The sequence below is a fragment of the Rhinolophus sinicus genome, linkage group LG05 (assembly GCF_036562045.2).
Source record: "Rhinolophus sinicus isolate RSC01 linkage group LG05, ASM3656204v1, whole genome shotgun sequence".
Classification (NCBI taxonomy): domain Eukaryota; kingdom Metazoa; phylum Chordata; class Mammalia; order Chiroptera; family Rhinolophidae; genus Rhinolophus; species Rhinolophus sinicus.
This window is the reverse complement of record NC_133755.1, coordinates 49,879,295-49,898,751: the sequence shown is the minus strand read 5'-3', so window position 1 is coordinate 49,898,751 and position 19,457 is coordinate 49,879,295. Positions and strand designations below refer to the sequence as shown.

Sequence of the window (19,457 nt, the reverse complement as noted above, 5' to 3'; positions counted from 1 at the left end):
TTGAGAAAAGGCTGCTAAGAACAAGGTAGTTAATTTATAATGTTAGTTAAAAGTAATGAAAACAAACAAACAAAACACCTGGAACCTATTGGATTGAGCAACAAAGTGTTGACTCAGGAAGTTTTAATGTAGTTATGAATGGCTTTTGAAGTAGAGGAAGAATTTGGAGAACTTTTGCAGTTTGGCTGAGGCAGGGCAAAATATGGCACTGAATGGAGGTAAATGTGAAAAGATGGGAGAGACTTAAGCCCATTTAAATATTGGTGTGAATGAATCAGTATAGAGAAAAAAAAGATCCAGAATAGAAAGGGGAAAAAAAACCAAAGGATTAAGTTCCTTAAAGGTATATCAACTTTAGCCAGGAGAAGAAATGGTGTGTCTCCAAATGGCTCCTCCCCTTTAACATGTGCAATAGAAATTGGTTCTGCTAGGGCTTTGTTATTTACTTGCTGTTCAAGTTGCTCTCTCTCAGGATGTAGATTATCCAGGACCATATATCTTCAGCATTGCATCTGGAAGAAAATCCTGTTTCCAATACATTCTAAGTTGAAGTTCTCTCATTCTAAAGGCCATTTAGATAGAATTTGAGTGAAGAGGGTGGAGTAAGGTCAACACTTGTGATTACACTTGCTTATGTTTCTTCCCCAACCAGTTATTTTCAATAAAAACAAACTGTATTTAAAATATGTGTTTAGGGTTAGGGTAAGGGTAAGGGTTAGGGGTTAGGGGTTAGGGTAAAAAAATAAAATAAAAAAATAAAATAAAATGTGTGTATTTTATGTAAAAATCAACATTAACCATCAGTGATTCTCTGCAAATGTACTATCTCTAGCTTGGTTAAATTTTGTTTTAACTTTGCTAGTCCTGTTTCATATAAAATCACCAGCCTTTACAAAAGTATTCTATTTTGTCACTATATATGGATGCATGCTATTGACTCAGTAATTTCCCCCCCAGTTAGATGTAATCTAACCACTAGTTAACAGTGAGTGATGTTTGAGGCTTTTTGCTTTTACACCCCTGTAAGTTGGATCTTGGGAAGAATTTCGGACTTTTGTTTTGTAATGCAGTCAAGCGATTAGATCCACACTCCTTCAAATTATGAGTCAACATATAATTTCAGGTGACTGACAAGTTATCTATCATTTGCACTCTTGGCTCTCTTATTTTTTCTGTTCTTTACGTAGTTTCATCTTAAAGGGAATACAATTTTTGACATAGTTTCAACATTGACAGTCCAATACTCTAGCCCAAATCTATTTGATAGCACTTTCTGCAATGATGGAAATATTCCATATCTGCACTAATATGGTAGCCACTAGTTACATGTGATTACTAGGCACTTACAATGTGCCAACTGTCTCTGAGGAAGTAAATTTTAAGTTGTATTTAATTTTAATTAACTTAAATTTAGATAGCCATAGTGACTCTTTATAACCCTATTTTTGCATGTGATGTTGAAAATTGTTCATGAATGATGGTAATACTATTCAAAGCCTTGAAATTTGATAAAATGTTGGCTGCTAAACACATGGTAAAAAAGCTAGTGACTACCACTGTTCATTTAACTTTGCGTTGTTAAGTTTCAAGCCAAATACATACATGTGTATTTAAAAAGGAAAGGTACATTCATATCTCTCCTTAGTAATTTAGTATGAGACTCGGAAACATTTTCTCTTAAGGATCTCTTCTTTACTGATAGCCAAGCTAACAGGATTATTGCTGGGTATTGTTGTCTAGCCCTAACAGCTTAAGAAAGAGTTGGCAAAGGCTATAAGGCAAATGCTGACAAACACAAAAGCTTTCATATAGTTTATATGTCAGCTGACACTATTAATACTTTATTGAAAATATGTCTATTGAAAAAAGTGAAAAGTATTTAGTAAGAAAACAAAAGCAAATCTTTGCTATTAGTGTGAAGTATTAGCTGACAATTATCAATTTCTCAAATGACAACAAATCCTACTTGTGACTGACGAAATTATGGTTTTGTTTGTGGATGACACAAGCAATTTGGCCAGGAAAGAACCAATGGACAAGAAACATATATAATTCCAATTTGGTTAGTTTATATAAGTGAAATGAAATAATTTTACTCACTAATATACTCAAAATTTTATCTTTACTCCCAAGATTTGTAAAAATTCAACTATTAAAATAACTCAAGATTGATACTTATATTTTTTAATATATAAAAGGCAAGGAAGCTCTGATGCTATAAGATAAAATAAAAGCCTCTTATGAGATATAATTATAGCCACATATAAAAATAAGAAATGTAGCCTCTTGATGCAGCCAAATTATTGTATTAGAAACATTTAAACTACAGTTCTGGGGGCAGAGATGGGAGAGGCATTTAAAAGCTTCCTTTGATCAGGAGGATATATTTTGAAAGGACGGAAGCCATTTATAAATGTATAGACATATTACTGGGGAAGAAACACTATCAATAAATCCCAAAAGTTAAATCTAATTAGAAAATATCTAACTTGAGAGAAAAAAAATTCTGGTTTCAACTAAGTTTTTTTTTTGGTCCATTTTATGTAAGAGCTTATTTATTCTTTTTCCAAATGGGTATTCATTGTTTGTACAGATACATAAAAGTGATTCCCATTTTTTAAAACATACTAAAAAATATACATTAACCACAAAAAGTATTCACTCTGAATGGAAAGACAATGAGCATGGCTATTTTCAAAATAGCAGTAAACACAAGAAGCCAACATATATAAATCATGACAAGTGTACATCTCATTTTTGACAAAAATAATTTCTATTTTTACATTAATGCTTTATTACCAGCTTCTATATGACATTCTCCAACCTTATTTACATTTACTATGAAATTTCTATTAGCATGTGTAACTCAAAGGCACTCAATTCAGAGGTTATAAAGTCCTGAGCTTAAGTAGGAAATAGGATTCCCAACTAAAATTTGAACATAAATAATTCTAAAGAGCAGAGAATATGAAAATGTTTAAAGTGTAATATTTGGTACATAAGTAATCTTATGACCTAATAACAAAGTTGTACAGAATGTCAAAGAAAAGAGACCATGTAAGGCAAAGGAATATACTCAGAATCAAACTCATTTTCTCCCCCCCATTCAAGTTCATTTGGAAGTCTAAAGCTGAATTTTTTGTTGTTAAAATCTTAGGAAAGCTAAATTAAAAGAAAAAATAAAATAGCATAAGAATGCTTAAGTTAATAGTTTCCTCAGCTTAGTCTCCAAAGCCACAAAAAAAGTATTTAATGATAAAAAACAACTACATATTGGAAGGATATAAGGAGGAGGAATCATAAAGAGCAGTTGAAAAAAATTAAAGCAGCCTTAAATGCACCAATTGAAAGAACATTTATAATTGATCTTTCAAATTACTCTTTCAGCATTCTTTTAGACAAATAAATTTACAGATCAATAATGAAGATTCATTAACATTAGGCAGGATCAAAGTTTAAGCTAAAAATTAAATCTACATTTGGTTGCAGAGAAATGTGAAATTTACCTACAGTGAGTTTCTACTGATGCTAAATTAAAAGTATGAATTGACATCTTTCTAACAGAGATGGTTTGACAGATATTTTCTTGGCTTTAAAATTTGTTTCCATATATGCATAGAAATGTGATGAGGATAAGAATAGTCTTCTGAATTATCTGCACAGTTCATAAGGCCTTTGTCATTGTTAGTCACCTTAGATGTGAACACCACAGGGCCATTAAATTAAAGCTGGCCAAAAAAGTTTTCAAAGTGCTAATGTTTCCAACTGATGAGATCCTCAGTTTTCTGGATTTTCCGGATGATTATTATTTTCAGTTCTTTTTTCTGGTGATATATACAGGAAATTACAGCAGATATATAAAGGGAAGATCAGAAGCCTGCTGTCCAAGTTCATCACTACTTGTTCCTGTAAAACAAATTGGTTGCTTTAATGAGAAGTAGATAGTAATATTAAAAAAACAAACAGAAAAGCAAACTGTTGAACTGAATGAACTGAAGAAGAGAGTATAGTGGTTAAAAGTATGCATCTGGAGTCTGAGAGTTACTGCTCAAACCTCAAAACTCCCACCCACTAGCTGTGTGACCTTGGGCAAGTCATTGACCTTGTCAGCTGCAGCTTCCTCACTGTAAAATGGGGACAAGAATACCTATATCATAGGATTTCACGAGACGATGCACATAGAGGGCTCAGCAAAGCCAGACATACATGAAGTACTCAATTATGGTAGTTATTTTCATTACTGAAACATTTCTTATCAAGTACCTACATATTTCATGAACAGACAAGAGTCCAGAAATATGTAGACTTTTCATTTGGCTTCAATTTCTGATGGCTCTTATGTATAGCAAATAATTGGGATGAAGGTTGCAGGTCAGTATTATCACCAACAAACATGGTTCCCACTCTTGTCTAAAATTTCCCACTGCCTCTAATACAGACATGTTATTTGCCTGTTGGAACATAAAGTATCATGTAAAATCAATTTCAGGTTCAGTTCCCTCGATACATGTGACAATGCCTTGAAATCCCAGAAACAGGAGATGATACTACGTCTGAGAGCCACAAATCACTTGTGCTACAGACCTATTTGGAACCCTTTACTAGCAGCACTTGGTAAACAAAATACATCATCAGAGTAAAAGCAGCAGTATTGAAATGATAACTTCTACTTTTTGAATATATGGATACAGTCTCTGCAATAATATGCATTAGTTTCACCTTATTTTATATATTTTAGAGAATATACTAAACACTTTAAATTTAGAGTTTTTAATTTTTTACTGAAGCATGTGCTCTAGTATGAAGAGGGAATAAAACTGGAACATTTGCATGACTGACATAGGCTCAACTGGACATAGCTTCTGTGTTGGAGGAGCAATAAGATAAATTTGGATAAAGAAGGTAGGGAATACAAATGTCCCTCATATACACACATTATCTCTATATATAAATAATACACAATCTCTCTCTCTCTCTCTCTCTCTCTCCTCCACCTCCCCTCCCTCCCTCCTTCCCTCTTTTTTTCTCTCTCTCTCTATATTATAAATAAATATTCTCCAAAACAGGAAATGTGAATAAGATGGGTAAGATGAAGTGTCAGGTGAGGCAATCACCTGTGCTGCTGGTGCTAATAGGGTTAGCAGAGATGTATGATATCAAAGTATAGGTGGCCTTTAGATGCTTGAGTTACCCTGGCCTAGTCAAAGTTTGTAGCAATAACCTGGGTGAAGGCATATTTATTAACTTGACTTCCCATCCTAGCTCCTGAATGTCTCACCAGGTGACTTTTTTTGTCCACCCCATAAATACCAGTGTTCCCTAGGTTTCCAACCTATCATATTCTCTACACATTTCCTGTAGTTTATGTCATCCAATCATTATTTCTAACTCAGGCATTGCTTGTAACTTCCAGACCCATTTACCCACTAGCCTATCAAATTTTCACCTTAATGCCCTCAAATTAAATATGCTTTAAACCAAATTCCTCATGTCCTCATCTTTAAGTCATGTTCATTTTCCTTCCTATAATTGAAATCTCAGGAAAAACTACTATTGTAAATCAAGTTGCCCAACTCAGAAAATCAGGAACTATCTTTGACTACTTTCTTTTTCATCCTTGCACGCAATTATTTCTAGAATCCATCGATATTTCTTTATTTCTGCTTTATTTCTAGAACCCGTCAAATTTCTTCATCCCCAATGCTACCTTCCTTAAATTAAGGTATTAAGGTTCTCATCATTATATGTTATCAAAAATTATTAGAAAAAAAGAGATTCATTTCATATTAGCAATTAAAATATAAAATACTAAGCATTGTATTTCCAGGAAATATGCAGGAATAACATAGAGGAAAATGATAAATTCTAGCGACATAAGAGAAAACCTAGATAAATGTAGAAAATACCATATTCCAGAGGAAGATATCAATTTTCCACAAATTACATGTTTAACAAATGTAAATCAAAAGTCCTCATAGGAATTTTTCAGAGGAAATTTGACAAAATGATTCTATACCCCTGCAGAAGAATAATTATACACAAAGAACCCAGAGATTTTTGAAGAGAACAATGAAGGTAGGTTTGTATTACTAGAATTAGAATTAATTTTAAAGTTAGTCTAGTTAAAACAATATATTGTTGCCTCCACAACAAAGACATCAATAAAACATAACATAAAGTTTAGAAATGAAACCAAGTATATAAGGATTTAGTACATGATAAAAATGGCATTTCAAATACAATGATACATCTGATACACTTCAGATATATCATAAAAATATTCCAATGTAAAAAATAAAAGGAGTAGGAAAAAGTACAATGACTATTTATATAATCCTAATAATTAGGACTAAGCATCACACCAAAAGAAATCATTCAAGTGATAGACTGCATGAAGTTTGAGAGACAAATAACAAAAATGGGAAAACTATAGCATATCACAAAATGTTATTACTTTTAATATATAAAAGCTGTTAAAAATTAAGAAAACAAACCTTAAAAATTTAAACATAAACAATACAAAGTATCAATTTACACAATATATACAATAAGCATACAAAAAACCAACTATACCAGTAATCAAGGGAATGAAAATTAAAACAAATATAATTTGTTTCTACTTTTTATACTGGGGAAAAGACTCGAAAGAATAATATACTATGTTGGGTATACTCTCCTATACTGCTGGAGGGACTATAATTTGGATAGTATTTCTGGAGGGCAATTTGGCTATTAGAAAATGTATACACTATCTGATAAGAATTCTACTTCTTGGAATTTGTCCTTTAAAAAATCAGAAAAATATATGAAGATATACGTAAATTTTTTACAATAGTGAAAAAACCCAAGAAAAATAAAAAAGGAAGAATTATTTAAATTATGGTATATTCAAAGTAACTAATATCATGTAGTACGTAATAAAAATGATGTTGTGGATGTGTATTTATTGACAAGAAAAGCTATGTACAACAAAGTGGGGAAAAAAGCAGCTTACAAAATACAGAGGGTGCCAAAAAAACGTATACACATTTTAAGAAAGGAAAAAACTGCATTAAACTTGTAATACTCAATTTTTCCGGTAACAAAAGATGAATACAAGTCACGTTTGACTTCTGCAATTACAAGAGGTGCTCAAAGTGGTTACCATCAGCGTAATTTTAATAGTTTGTTCCTTGTTTAAAATGTGTATACATTTTTTTGGCACTCTCTGTAGTTAACAGTAAGATCTAATTTTGGTATCATCTCTAAGTGGGATATGTATGATTTTTATTTCCACTTATTTATATTTTCTATTTTTTTCACAACATCTATAACCTATATGAAACACACACATATACAACTCCCCGACTAAAATGCTTCCATAACTCTACAGATCTCAGGAAGAAGTCTAAACTCCATCCACAACCTATCACACCCTAGCTCTAGTCCTACCGAACTCTTCTAAACCTTTTAGCTCCTTGAACGACACACATGCTTCCCTCCCTCCATCTTACTCATCATTTGAGGCTTGGTTCAGGTGTCCATTCACTTTCCAACTTTTCCAGGAGAGGATTTCCTTGAGCTGTCTTCTGTTCTCCTTCTCCCCCAATAACCACACCAGCCCCCAACCCCCTAGTAAGAGTTAAAGACTTCTCCCTCTGTCACATAATACTCTGAGCTCTAGCATGTGGTAGGGACACAAATGTTTGCTGAATGAACAAATCAAGGAATACTTGGAATATAACTATTATGCTGGCCTAGTGCTTTTTAAGTCTCTGGCTGCTTTGAGCCACAACAGTATTTTCATATGAAGTTCCAGGTAGAAAGTAAAGATACCCATTTTCTATGCAGCTCCAGAGGGCACAAGAGCGACCAATAGAGAATTCCAACAGCGGCAGATCTGAACTTTCATCTTATATACCTAACTCCTCAAATCCTACCTCCCGCATTGTTACCAGAGTTCCAACAATGGTTGGAGGACCCTCTGGAAGAATGCAGTTCAAGGAGTTCTCTCAGAGTATGTGAGGCTAGAACGACCACTTCTAGGTTTCCTTGCAATGCTAAATTCAGATGTTCTATGACAGTCTTTTCAGTCTGAAGAAACTTGCTAATTTCTAATAATTTATGTGAACTATTGGCTTTGAACTTTAATAAACCAGTATGTCCTTTGTAATGGTGGTTAGTTTTAATAGAAATACGTAAACATCAATATTTTATACTTTTTGAAAATGGTTTACTTTCTCATCATGACATTTTGAAACTTCTACATGCATGTGAAATATGAAGAAACAAATAGCTTTAGAGAGAATATAGGAACATTACAGATGTCTGTCATTTTAGAAACTTATTGTGCTAGAGGCTAACGTTCTCTTACTATGCAGCAGCTATGGAGAATACTGGGTTGTCTTCAAGGTGCTGCTATTAATGTATAAGTAATTGCATTTATGAACACAATGGATAAAACAAAATTCATTACTTTTTGAAATGATATTTAGGATAGACAATCATTTTCTTATTATAAGCTTTTCTCTGCCCTTTAAATCAAATTGTGTGTGTTTTTTGTCTTAATTAACACTTACAGTCGAATGAGGTAAATTATGCAGAAGTGAACATGGTGCTTCCACCTTCACCTTCAAAATATCTTTCAAACCAATCTTTAAATCAAATGTTAATTCTACTTAAGAATTTTAATTCTAATTGAGAAAAGAGGATTCAAAAGACAAATACTATAATGAAACAACAGAAAAGCAAATAAACATACCTGGTCCTTTTCAAGTGTAAGTATCTGATAGCCAGTTGTTCTACTACATATTAGTTTCCCACTACTATCAAAAGAGGCCAAACGTAATCTAGGATACAAAAACCACAAATAAAAAAACAAACAAAGGATTTTTTTAAACTACAGATCAAACAAGCCCCCTCTCACTTTAATATTAATTTTTCTTTCATAGTCTGATAAGTCTTTTATGTTTGATAAAAGACTTTAAAGCCTTTTCAAACTATAAACTGATTCCATTTAGATTTACAAGCTTGTGCTATTATACATATATGATATTAAAACAATTTATAAATGTCTTTTTATTGTGGTACTATATACATAAAATTTACAATTTTAACCATTTTTAAGTGCACAGTTCTTGGCATTAAATATATTCACATTGTTCTATAATCATTATCACCATCCATCTCCAGAACTTTTTCATCTGCCCCACCTGAAACTCTGGACTCAGTAAACACGAATTCTCCATTTCCCCCGAGCTCAACCACTGACACCACCATCCTACTTTCTTGTCTACTCTGGGTACCTCGTGTGAGTGGAATCATATAGTATTTGTACTTTTGTGACTGGCTTATTTCACTTATCATAATGTCCTCAAGGTTCATGTTGTAGCATTTGTCAGGATCTCCTTCCATTTTAATGCTGAATAATATTCCATTGTAGACAGACACCACATTTTGCTTATCCATTCACCTGTCAATGGACACTTGGGTTGCTTCCACCTTTTGGCTATTGTGAATAATGCTGTTATAAAAATGAGTGTACAAAACATCTGTTCAAGTTCCTGCTTTCAAATCTTTTGGGTAAATAACCAGAAGAGGAATTGCTGGATCATATGTTTAATTTTTGAGGAAATGCCATATTATTTTCCACAAGAGATGCCTCATTTTACATTTCTACCAGCAATGCTCAAAGGTCCAATTTCTCCACATCCTCACAAACACTTGTCTTGTTTTTGATAGTAGCCATCTTAATGCATGGGAGGTGGTATCTCCTTGTGTTTCTGGTTTGCATTCCCTGATGATTAGTGATATTGAGCATCTTCTCATGTGCTTATTGACCATTTGTGTATCTTCTGTGGAGAAATGTTTAAGACCTTTGCCCACTTTTTAATCTGGTGGGGGTTTTTTGTTGGTGGTGTTGGTCGTGGAGTTTTAGGCAATTTCTATATATTCTGGGTATTAATTCCTTATCAGATATATGGTTAGCATGTATTTTTTCCCATTCCGTGGGTTGCTTTTTTGTTGATAATGTCCTTTGATGAAGTTTTTAATTTTGATGAAATCCAATTTATCTTTTTCTTTTTTTGTCTGTGCTCTGGTGTCATATTTTAGAAATCACTGCCAAATCCAATGTCAAGAAGCTTTCCCCATATATGTTTTCTTCCAACAGTTATTTTATAGTTTTAGTTCTTATGTTTAGGTCTTTGATCCATTTTTTATTAATTTTTGTATACAATATAAAGTATAAATATGTGACTTTAAAAAAAATGTGTTTATTAGGCGATTTTCCAATTTGTCAGCACCCTCTCCAGAAAAATACTGCCAGCTCAACTATCAGGCAAAGTTAGACATAAATTCTACAGAAAGTGAAGGATAATAAATACCAGACATGTTTTCCTGGAAATACACCTTGCTGTATTTCCAGTTTGGACCTTTTACTTGCTAAGAATAACAGCAAGACAACAGCTTCAAGCCCAGTATCAATTCTGCATCACTCGTATTCCAGCCTATTCTTTCTCCCTGACATAACTACATATAGATCTTATGATTTTGATTAACACATTACATAAGAATGGAGCCTTATCATTTCCTTGCAAGACCATACACACACACACACACACGGAATCTTAACAAAGTTCTATTATTGATGTAAATTATCAGGGTTTTATTTCACTTCTTCTGGAGTGAGTGGAATGGGAGGGGGAAACTCAACCTACCTAAATGCTATGCTCCTTCGAGGCTGTAAACTGACAGATCCACTACATGGCTGATTCAGTGTATTGCGTTTGAAAATGATGTATCGATTGGTATAAGTTACAAGCAGGTCAAAGCCAAAGTTAAAACCTGTCCATCTCCAGCAGTACTAAGAAATACAAAAGAGAAAGATTTACTTCAGTTTATCATGCTAACAAATCAAAGAACAAACAAATGTTTTTTCCCTTTAACTCATTCCATGTATTTCCATATATTTCCCTACTTTTTGTCAGTGCTTTTCCCTTAAAGCTTACCACACAGAATATATCTGTGAATATATATATAAAGGTTTACCACACAGGAATAGTATACATCAAAGCCAGAATAGCAGCCTTTATGATCATTATTCCTTAAGATACTTTCCTACTATTGCCTCTTTATGATCTGTTTCATTATATATTCACACTGTAATTCTATCATAAGTAATATGGCTTTTCACTGCAACTCTAAGTAGGTATATCTTAGGGAATTAGGAGACTAGATGGAGGTAATTAAGAACCCATTAAAAATATACCTTGCTTCAAAAAGACTCTAAAATGTCTTAAGTAATTAACCAACAGATACACAACTGAGGTATTTTAAGTACCATCATGAGGTTCACAACTTTGTTTATTCTATCACCTAATAGTGAAGGACTATTAAGTAAGATGGTGTGGTACAGTGAAGTAAAGTTAGGGCTTCAAGTGTTTGGTTGGCACTCTGAATTACAACACTAATTCAATAGTTCACTGATATGTATTGAGAACATATTAAGTGCCAGGTACTGTCTAGGCATTGAAAAAATAGCAGTAATTAAGTTTCTGCCCTAGGAGATTGTGTATTTTAATATGTGTACATGTTTGTGTGAAAAGGAGTAGATGAATAATACACATGGAATGGAATGAAAGAGATGGGAACAGAACAGAATTCCAAGAGAGGGGGACAGGGTAGAGGAGTGGGGGCTAGCAGGTGGGGAGCCTGCTTGTTCAGACAGGTGGTCAGGGAAAGTCTAAGGGGATGCTAGGTGAGTGGAGTCCTGAGTCAACTAAGGAGTGGACCAGGTAGCTATCTGAGGAAGAGTGACTTAGACCAAGAGAACAGCAAGTACAAGGCTCTGGAGGTAAAAACACACTTAACATATCTGAGGAACAGCAAGAAGGGCTACGTGGCTAGGGCCATAACTGAGGGGGACAGAAGCTGGAGATGAGTTCGGAGAATCAGGGCACAGAAAATGTAGGGCCTAGTAATCCATAGTAAGGAAAAGTCTGGATTTCTTCTAAGTGTGGGATGAGGCTAATGGGAACTTTTAGTGAAGGAAGTGACATGATCTAACTAGCGTTTTAAAAAGATGACTTTGGCTGTTGTGCAGAAAATAGAATGTAGGGGAGCAAGAATAAAAATCAGGGGAGCAGTTATGAGGCTACTACAAAAGCCCAAGCAAGAGGTAATGGTGGCTTGGACGTGGGTGTTAGTGGTAGACACGTGAAGAATGTATTTTGAAGGTAGTGCCTGGAGGAATTTCTTATGGATACCAGGTACGGTATGAAAGAAAGAAGAATCCAAAGTTTGGAACTCACGCAATGAATGAACAGAAGAGCCATTTATGGGTTGGAGAATATTTGGGAAGGAGGAAGTTTGAGGATGAAAAATCAGAGTTCAGCTTGGGACTTTTATATTTGAGATGCTATTAGGATCCTAAGGAAGATGTCAAGAGAGTAGGTGGATATATGAAACTGGAGTTAGAAGTCATTAGTGTAAAGTTCTGGGACTAGGTGAGATCACTTAGCAGTGAACATACAGAGGGAAGAAGTCCAAGTACTGAGCCCTTAGTCACACCAACATTTGTCAAGAAAAGGGAGAAGGATCTAGCAAAGACTTAGAAGGAGCAGCCAATGAAGTAGGAAGAAAATCAGTACAGTCTGCTGTCCTGGAAGTCAAATGGAGAATATCTCCAAGGAGTGAGTGAACAGATGTGTCATGTTGCCAAGAGCTTTCTGAAGACTAAAAACTACTGGCTTTGGCAATGTGGAAATCACTGGTGACAATGGCACAGCAGTTTCGCTGGAATTTGCTGGGGTTAAATGAACTGGAGTGGATTCAAGAAAGCATCAGAAAACAGGAAGTACAGACAACAAATACAGGCAACTTTTTCAGTGAGTTTTACTTCAAAGGGGTGCAGAGAAATGGAATGGTAGCTAGAGAGGAATGTGGGGTCAGAGAATGGTTTAAGATGGGTGATGCATGCTGTATCATGTTATACGCTAAATGAGAATGATCTATTAGAGGAGAAAAACTGAGGATGCAGGAGAGGGAGGGGATAACTGTAGGAACCAAGCTTTTGAACAGGTGAGAAGGGATGGAGTCCACGAGGGGATGGACTGGGATAGAAGCAGACAATTCATCCATTCCAGTAAGAGGAAAAGCACAGCACACAGCTCCACTTGCAGAGAGATTGGCAGAAGTGTTGATGGAAGGATGTACAGATTCTCTTCCTATTGCTTTTATTTTCTGAATGAAGAAAGAAGCAAGACCATCACATATGAATGAGGGTGGTAGCACTGCCCTTTTGAGAAGGTATGAGAGTTACTCAAAGAGTGAGAGGATACATTCACTAGGGAAATGTAGGAGGATCGCCATGTAACACTAAAGGCCTGCTTACTGTTTACAGTTACAAATACAAGGAAATCAACTTGGGCATGGTGTTTTCTTTAGTCACATTCATCTGTTTGGAAACAGGCATGGAATGTCTGGAAAGTTGGGATTTAACAAGAATTGGGATTTAACCAGGTAAGTTTGACAGAGTGAAAAAAGGAGAAAGAGAAGTTAAGAGTGTAAGCCAGAATCCAATTTTAAGATGGAACACAGAATGCGTCAAGTAAAGAAAGGAGTAGGGATATAGTAAGAGGGTGACAGGAAAAAAGTAATATGAACAATGTACTGTACATTCCAGTGGAGTTAGTAAGCTTTTGGAGCCAGGAGAGTGCTAGAGAGATAATAGGAGGTAAAGTCTGAAAATGGTATGCTTGAAAATGGAGATTTTCAAAGGGGTGTATTAATGAGTGATGCAAAAATCAAGGATATACTCATAAGAAATGGGTTCCTGAGGGGGGAGCATGAGATCAAGAGGGAAGGAAGGCCAGGGAACAGAGATACTGAAATCACCAAGACAATAACAAGAGTAGTGATGAGAAGTGAACCCAGTGAACGACGGCCACAGTGAGGGTAGTGAGTGGTGTCATAGAAGTATGTGCTTCACAGGAGCTGCGGATCAGGTACGCTCGGGGGAGGGACAAGGTATGGGAGCAGCGACAAGGAGGGAGAACATCTGTCACAATTATGAAAGCAAACATAAAATAATTAACTTTTAAAAATTAAAAAGTTACAATGAGGGAAAATTTGGGAGAAAAATAACTAAATGGTTATCTACATTAGGCTTAATTTTTGTTAAAGATGAAAAATATAATTAGTTAGGGTGGAGTTTTTAAAAATGTAGTTCATGTTCTATTAGTGGTTTGTGAAATCAATTTAATGAGTCACAATCAGCTTTTTTAAAAAATTAAATAGAAAATAGAATCTTTGGACACAGTAGCAGTAAGTATTGATTATAATACTTTTGTTTCACATTTATATTGGGTGGTAATGAAAAAACAATTCTTAATATGGGTAGCTATCAAAGGGTTTCAATGTCTTTGACTTAGGGTAATTGTACAATAGAAAAAATTACTTTTAAGACTACGTAATAGCTCCCATATAACTTCTTATCTTAATTTCAGGATTGCTGAGGGAATACCCTTCTCATATCACTTAAAGGGACCCAAAAAGTTCACCACTCTGATGCAAGGCTGAATAATCAATCACCACTGAGCGTGTAACTCCTTGTCCAGGAGATCATGGTACAGAAATGTATCAAAAAAGCTCTTCTGAGTAGGACAGGTGCCATGATTGTAACTGAAAGTGTATTTTGCACCAATAGTACAATAATTTGTATGAGAATATTAAGAGTCACAAGCCATACTTACTTCACCATCTTTGGCAAGCTTTCTACCACACCTCATGCTATTTCCCTCTAGTTCTTCTTTATTGATTTCCTGAGGCCTAGAAATATATATATATAAAACATGAAATCTCACAGAAAATAGGAAACTATTAATTGAAAAAGAATTGAGTTAAAAAGAACAGAAAAACATGCTACTAGATTTAAAACTAAACTTTTTGTGGTATAGATAAAAATAAGATCACATTGTTTAAATATAGTCCTCACTTTAGTCGCCCTGCAGGAGTGAGCAGTTGTTTACTAACTATGGATAGAGCATTTCAGTAGGGGTAATATGATTACATGCTTCTGAAAACAAGAAAACCACGTATTCTAGCTCAGTCTCTTAGGTGAGACTCTATATTAAACTCAATAAGGATACAGATGAGAATTAAAAAATGAAGAACGTCCAACATTTAAAAACCGAATATACACAAGAAGTAGGATGACTAATAAAATGCATTATACATTACAAAATGCTTCAAATATGAATTCCATTAACTTTCATTTTTAAGTTTTTGATTATTTCTGTTTCAACCATCTTACTATATTTCTACATAGTAAGTATGCTGTGAATGTATTTAGAAAAAGATGGGATTTACATTATAAATAAAGTGAAACTAAGAACCCTGGATAATCTCATAGTCATTATCATGAGTTTTCAGCACTTTCCTACAATCACTGGAATAAACACAACTAGGCAGTTTTTTAGGGAGTTCTTTGGTATATAAAAATTGTTAAAAGAGATCAGGGGCAATAAAATTAAACTTCTTAAGGTCTCTTCTATATCTCAGATGGATTATCCCTAAATGCTGCCCATACCAAGGAGCTAGCATAAAGATAAAATAATAAATGTGGAAGTATTTCTACAAGAAAGAACAGATCATTTTCTTTCCCTTAAAATGAAGGAAGTACATAAATATTTTACAGGGCTTCATATGCTTTTGGGGACGGCATCTGTAACCAGATGCTGTTAATTCATTTTAGACTCAAAAGTCTTCAAAAAAACCTATTAATCAGAATTTGACACTACTACCACAAGTAAGAAAATTAGTTTTACTTATACATAAAATGAAAATCATACTTTACGAAAGCATTATTCCAAGTAATATTTTAATACATTAAAAGAAAATCGTAACACTAGGTCAAACAATATGCATTACTCAATTTCACTAATATAGCAAATGACAATTAAAACATGCCATTATACTAACTGATGAGAAAAATAAATACTTACAAGATTGATAATGTTATAGAAATATAAAAATTAAGGCTGATCACACGATCTTTTCTACTTTAACAGCTTTTGATTTTTCAATACAATGAATGCATTTAAAAAATTCATACCAAAGGTTTCTTTTTTTCCTAATGAACAATATGATGTAACGTACTTACCCCATCTCACTGTCTTGTTCTGCCCGGAGCATAGCAAGCCACTGCTGTTTATACACGGAAAACAGCCATTCTAAAATGTAAAAATAAATAAATATAATAAGAATAATCATAAGAAACACGGAAGAATATAAAGGATTTCAAATTTTTAAGATGATGATAAAATTGTTACTAATTCTAAATTCAAGTTTAAAATAGCAATAAAGCCGGTAGTTTATATTTTACAAATATACTGTAACAATATGGCTTAATGATTTTCAAAATGGTAAATATCATCTTGCTTTGCCTTAAGATAGATTCTACTTAGATTATATACATTTAAATTAGAATTTAAATCTTTAGTTAAAAGTATATCCTTGCACTAATAGTTTCCCTTTCATAATTCATATTAAAGCACTAATAGTTTCCCTTTCATAATTCATATTAATTTTCATTTGTGAGAAACATACCTAAATATTTCAGTTTTTACAAAAGCTTTAACAGAAAACTAATAGATTATTCCTTTATTAAATTATATAAAAATAGCTAATTAATGGGAAATAAACCATCTCTAAATTGTCAGATGAATTATGCACACTCAAATAATTTTGGCATCCTGGATTAAGATGACTATTATTAAAGAGAAAAGATTTTAATTTAAATTATTCTAAATGGAATAAAAATTATAATTATACATATTTTCCTTTAATAATAAGCATAATTTTTCCACAAAACAAGTCTGTGTAAGCTGAAATTTTAATTATTTTAGATAAAAACATATATATTAAAAATATAAGCAGAATCGGCTTAGCGCTGTATTTATTTTTCTGCTCTGATTCCCAACCAAAAGGATAGTTTTTCCATTTTTTAAGTGATCAATCTTTACCTAAAGGAAGGGGGAAACCCTATTGTAATTAAAATCTGGTTTTCACTTTATAAGTCTCTATTTAATAAAGGTATACAGATGACTTGCACCGACTTGTTGGTATCTTTCCTCAAAACCTATAAATACATCTTGACTGTCTTTCCCCCAAAATAATATTCTTGCTATTGTAAGGAATAACTGCCAAATATATTTGTCTTCAGTAGGTAAAGACTAGTAGCAGTTTATGTGACTCAGCTGACATACTACACATTGTCTCTTATTTGCAAAGCATTCAGATTTTTAAATTCTGTTCTATTATATTTTATTTTTTTTAAAAAGCGGATCCATTCCCATTAAAACTATTTCTCAATTCACTAATGGTTACGCTTGCAGTTTGAAATTCACTGAGCTAGACAGAATATCGCTTTTCACGATTCATTTATAAAATTGGAATGAAAGTTTACACATATATATTCTCAAATATCATCTACGATAATATCCCATGAAAATGATTTAAAATTTAAGTTCCAAAACTGAATAATCTCCTTTAAAACCAAAAGTATTTTAACCAGTTAAAAACGTGGGTACATATTTTTGTCCCTCCTTTCCTGCCTTAATCTAAAAGAGTAAAAAGTTGTACTAGAAATCTTTCTGGTCACTGGTAGTTCAGTAGCAGCAGCCCAAAAATAAGTCAACAGAACACTAGTTCAAAAGTAATGTTGATGCTGACAGCTAATACATGGGGGGTGGGGGCAGGGTGGGGTGGGGGGAGATCCTACTCCTATACTGGGCAGGGTGTTTTAACTGATGGAAAGCTCTCTATATAGAGAGAAAATAGTATCTTCTAGAAGAGCTAAATAAATGGAAGGAAGAAATGAAGTTATGAGAGTTTGCTGACCCTGGTTCCTGAGCACATACAGAAAGGTGTGGGAGGAATGGGACAAGACAGGTCAGAGGTTATCAAGGGGGAGGGAAGTATAACTGAGTATGGAATAAAGTCGATTTAATGAGCTGACCTAAGAGAACTCTAATTCCTTGACATAATGGAGTGCAACTGTGCTTAACACAATTGAATCCTAAAATGGAATGTTTCTATACAAAGTCCTGATTTAACTTGGAATTAAACATATTTCTAAAATTTCTGACGTCAAAATTGATGTACTAAAACTCCACAGAATGCATAACTTTGAATAATGTTTATATATATGACTGGCACTATTTCTAAAAAATGATCATTGTACTTTAGCTAAGTAACCAAAATTATTTTAATTTATTTCAAATCTAGGCTACACTGCTATTGAGAGCACACACCAATCTATCTTGAGCATGAGTTATGTGGCCACTTTTTGCCACCCTCCCAAACAGCATGGGAAATAATTTTAATTTATATTCTGCTTTTGAAACTATAACTTTTACTTGGATATATAGGAAAACCTATTTATCCATTTATATGTGTAACATGGGACATACTAACATAAAAAAACACCCCTCTCTGAAATTTTAAGTTAGAAAAAAAAAAAATAGCTGAAATCTGGTCAGCTATAGGATCAAAATTCTTTTCAATTTTATACTGAATAAAATATTTCAGACTAAAAATACTTGTATCCATCTCTCATTGGAAAAATACAAAAGCTTATCCACTTGAATCACAGACATACCTAAGTACTTTAGAAGACACTTTTTTTTAACCTCTTTGAAAATTCATTTCTAAAGAGTCTTAAAAAGTATAATTAGAATGTAACTGGCCTTGGCATCTAATATTACACCATTGCTAGGGCCTGGTGTATAACACATACTAAAACTACTGTAGAACTGCTGTATTATAGAGAATATAATCCTCAGAGAAATTGTGTCTTTAAAAAACAAACTCACAACCATGCAAATATAATACATATCCTCTCATCTTGGCTGTCTAAAATTAATACTATAAAAATGATTTATACAATATTAACAGAAAAATAGTGCCTATAAACCTGCTAAAGTGATTTTATAAAAATGCATTACTTTCAAATATACCAGAAGTGTTAACTCTAGGTTTGCTTTCAATTCAATACCTTTCAAATTAAGTACACAGATTACAAGAACAATTTAAACTTATAAACACACAGCTATATTAAAAATTGGGGTATCAAAATAATTACAACTTTTCAGATAAATCGATAACTCTAATTACTGTTTACAAATTTACAAATAAATCTTCAAACAGAAATTCTATTTTATATTTCTTGTAAGTATATATAGTACTAAACTGCATCTTATACAAGCACTAGAAATTTAACTTAGAAAAATTAAATCAGTAATTGTTTAAAAAAATTTAAAATTATGCCTAGCGAAGATATTACATTTGCTTTGACATGAGGTTTAAGAGTAAGAAAAAAAGAAAAGTAAATTTAAGGAGTATTAATTGAAAAAGCCGCTATAACCTTTAAATAATTCTATAAAAGTCATTTTTAAAAGTCTGGTCCAAAATAGTGT

At 33.4% G+C, this 19,457-nt stretch overlaps 1 protein-coding gene across 1 annotated transcript in view; it reads right to left on the bottom strand.

The window, feature by feature from the left end:
- Positions 1-2,749: 2,749 nt before the first annotated feature.
- Positions 2,750-19,457, bottom strand: part of GMCL1 (germ cell-less 1, spermatogenesis associated) — a 37,749-nt gene continuing 21,041 nt past the window's right edge. The window contains exons 10-14 of the mRNA XM_019718526.2: positions 16,142-16,211; positions 14,733-14,808; positions 10,698-10,843; positions 8,741-8,828; positions 2,750-3,906 (exon numbers count right to left, since the gene is read on the bottom strand). Coding sequence (XP_019574085.1) covers positions 3,778-3,906; positions 8,741-8,828; positions 10,698-10,843; positions 14,733-14,808; positions 16,142-16,211 — 509 coding nt within the window. The 3' untranslated portion in view covers positions 2,750-3,777. The remainder of the gene's footprint in view (positions 3,907-8,740; positions 8,829-10,697; positions 10,844-14,732; positions 14,809-16,141; positions 16,212-19,457) is intronic.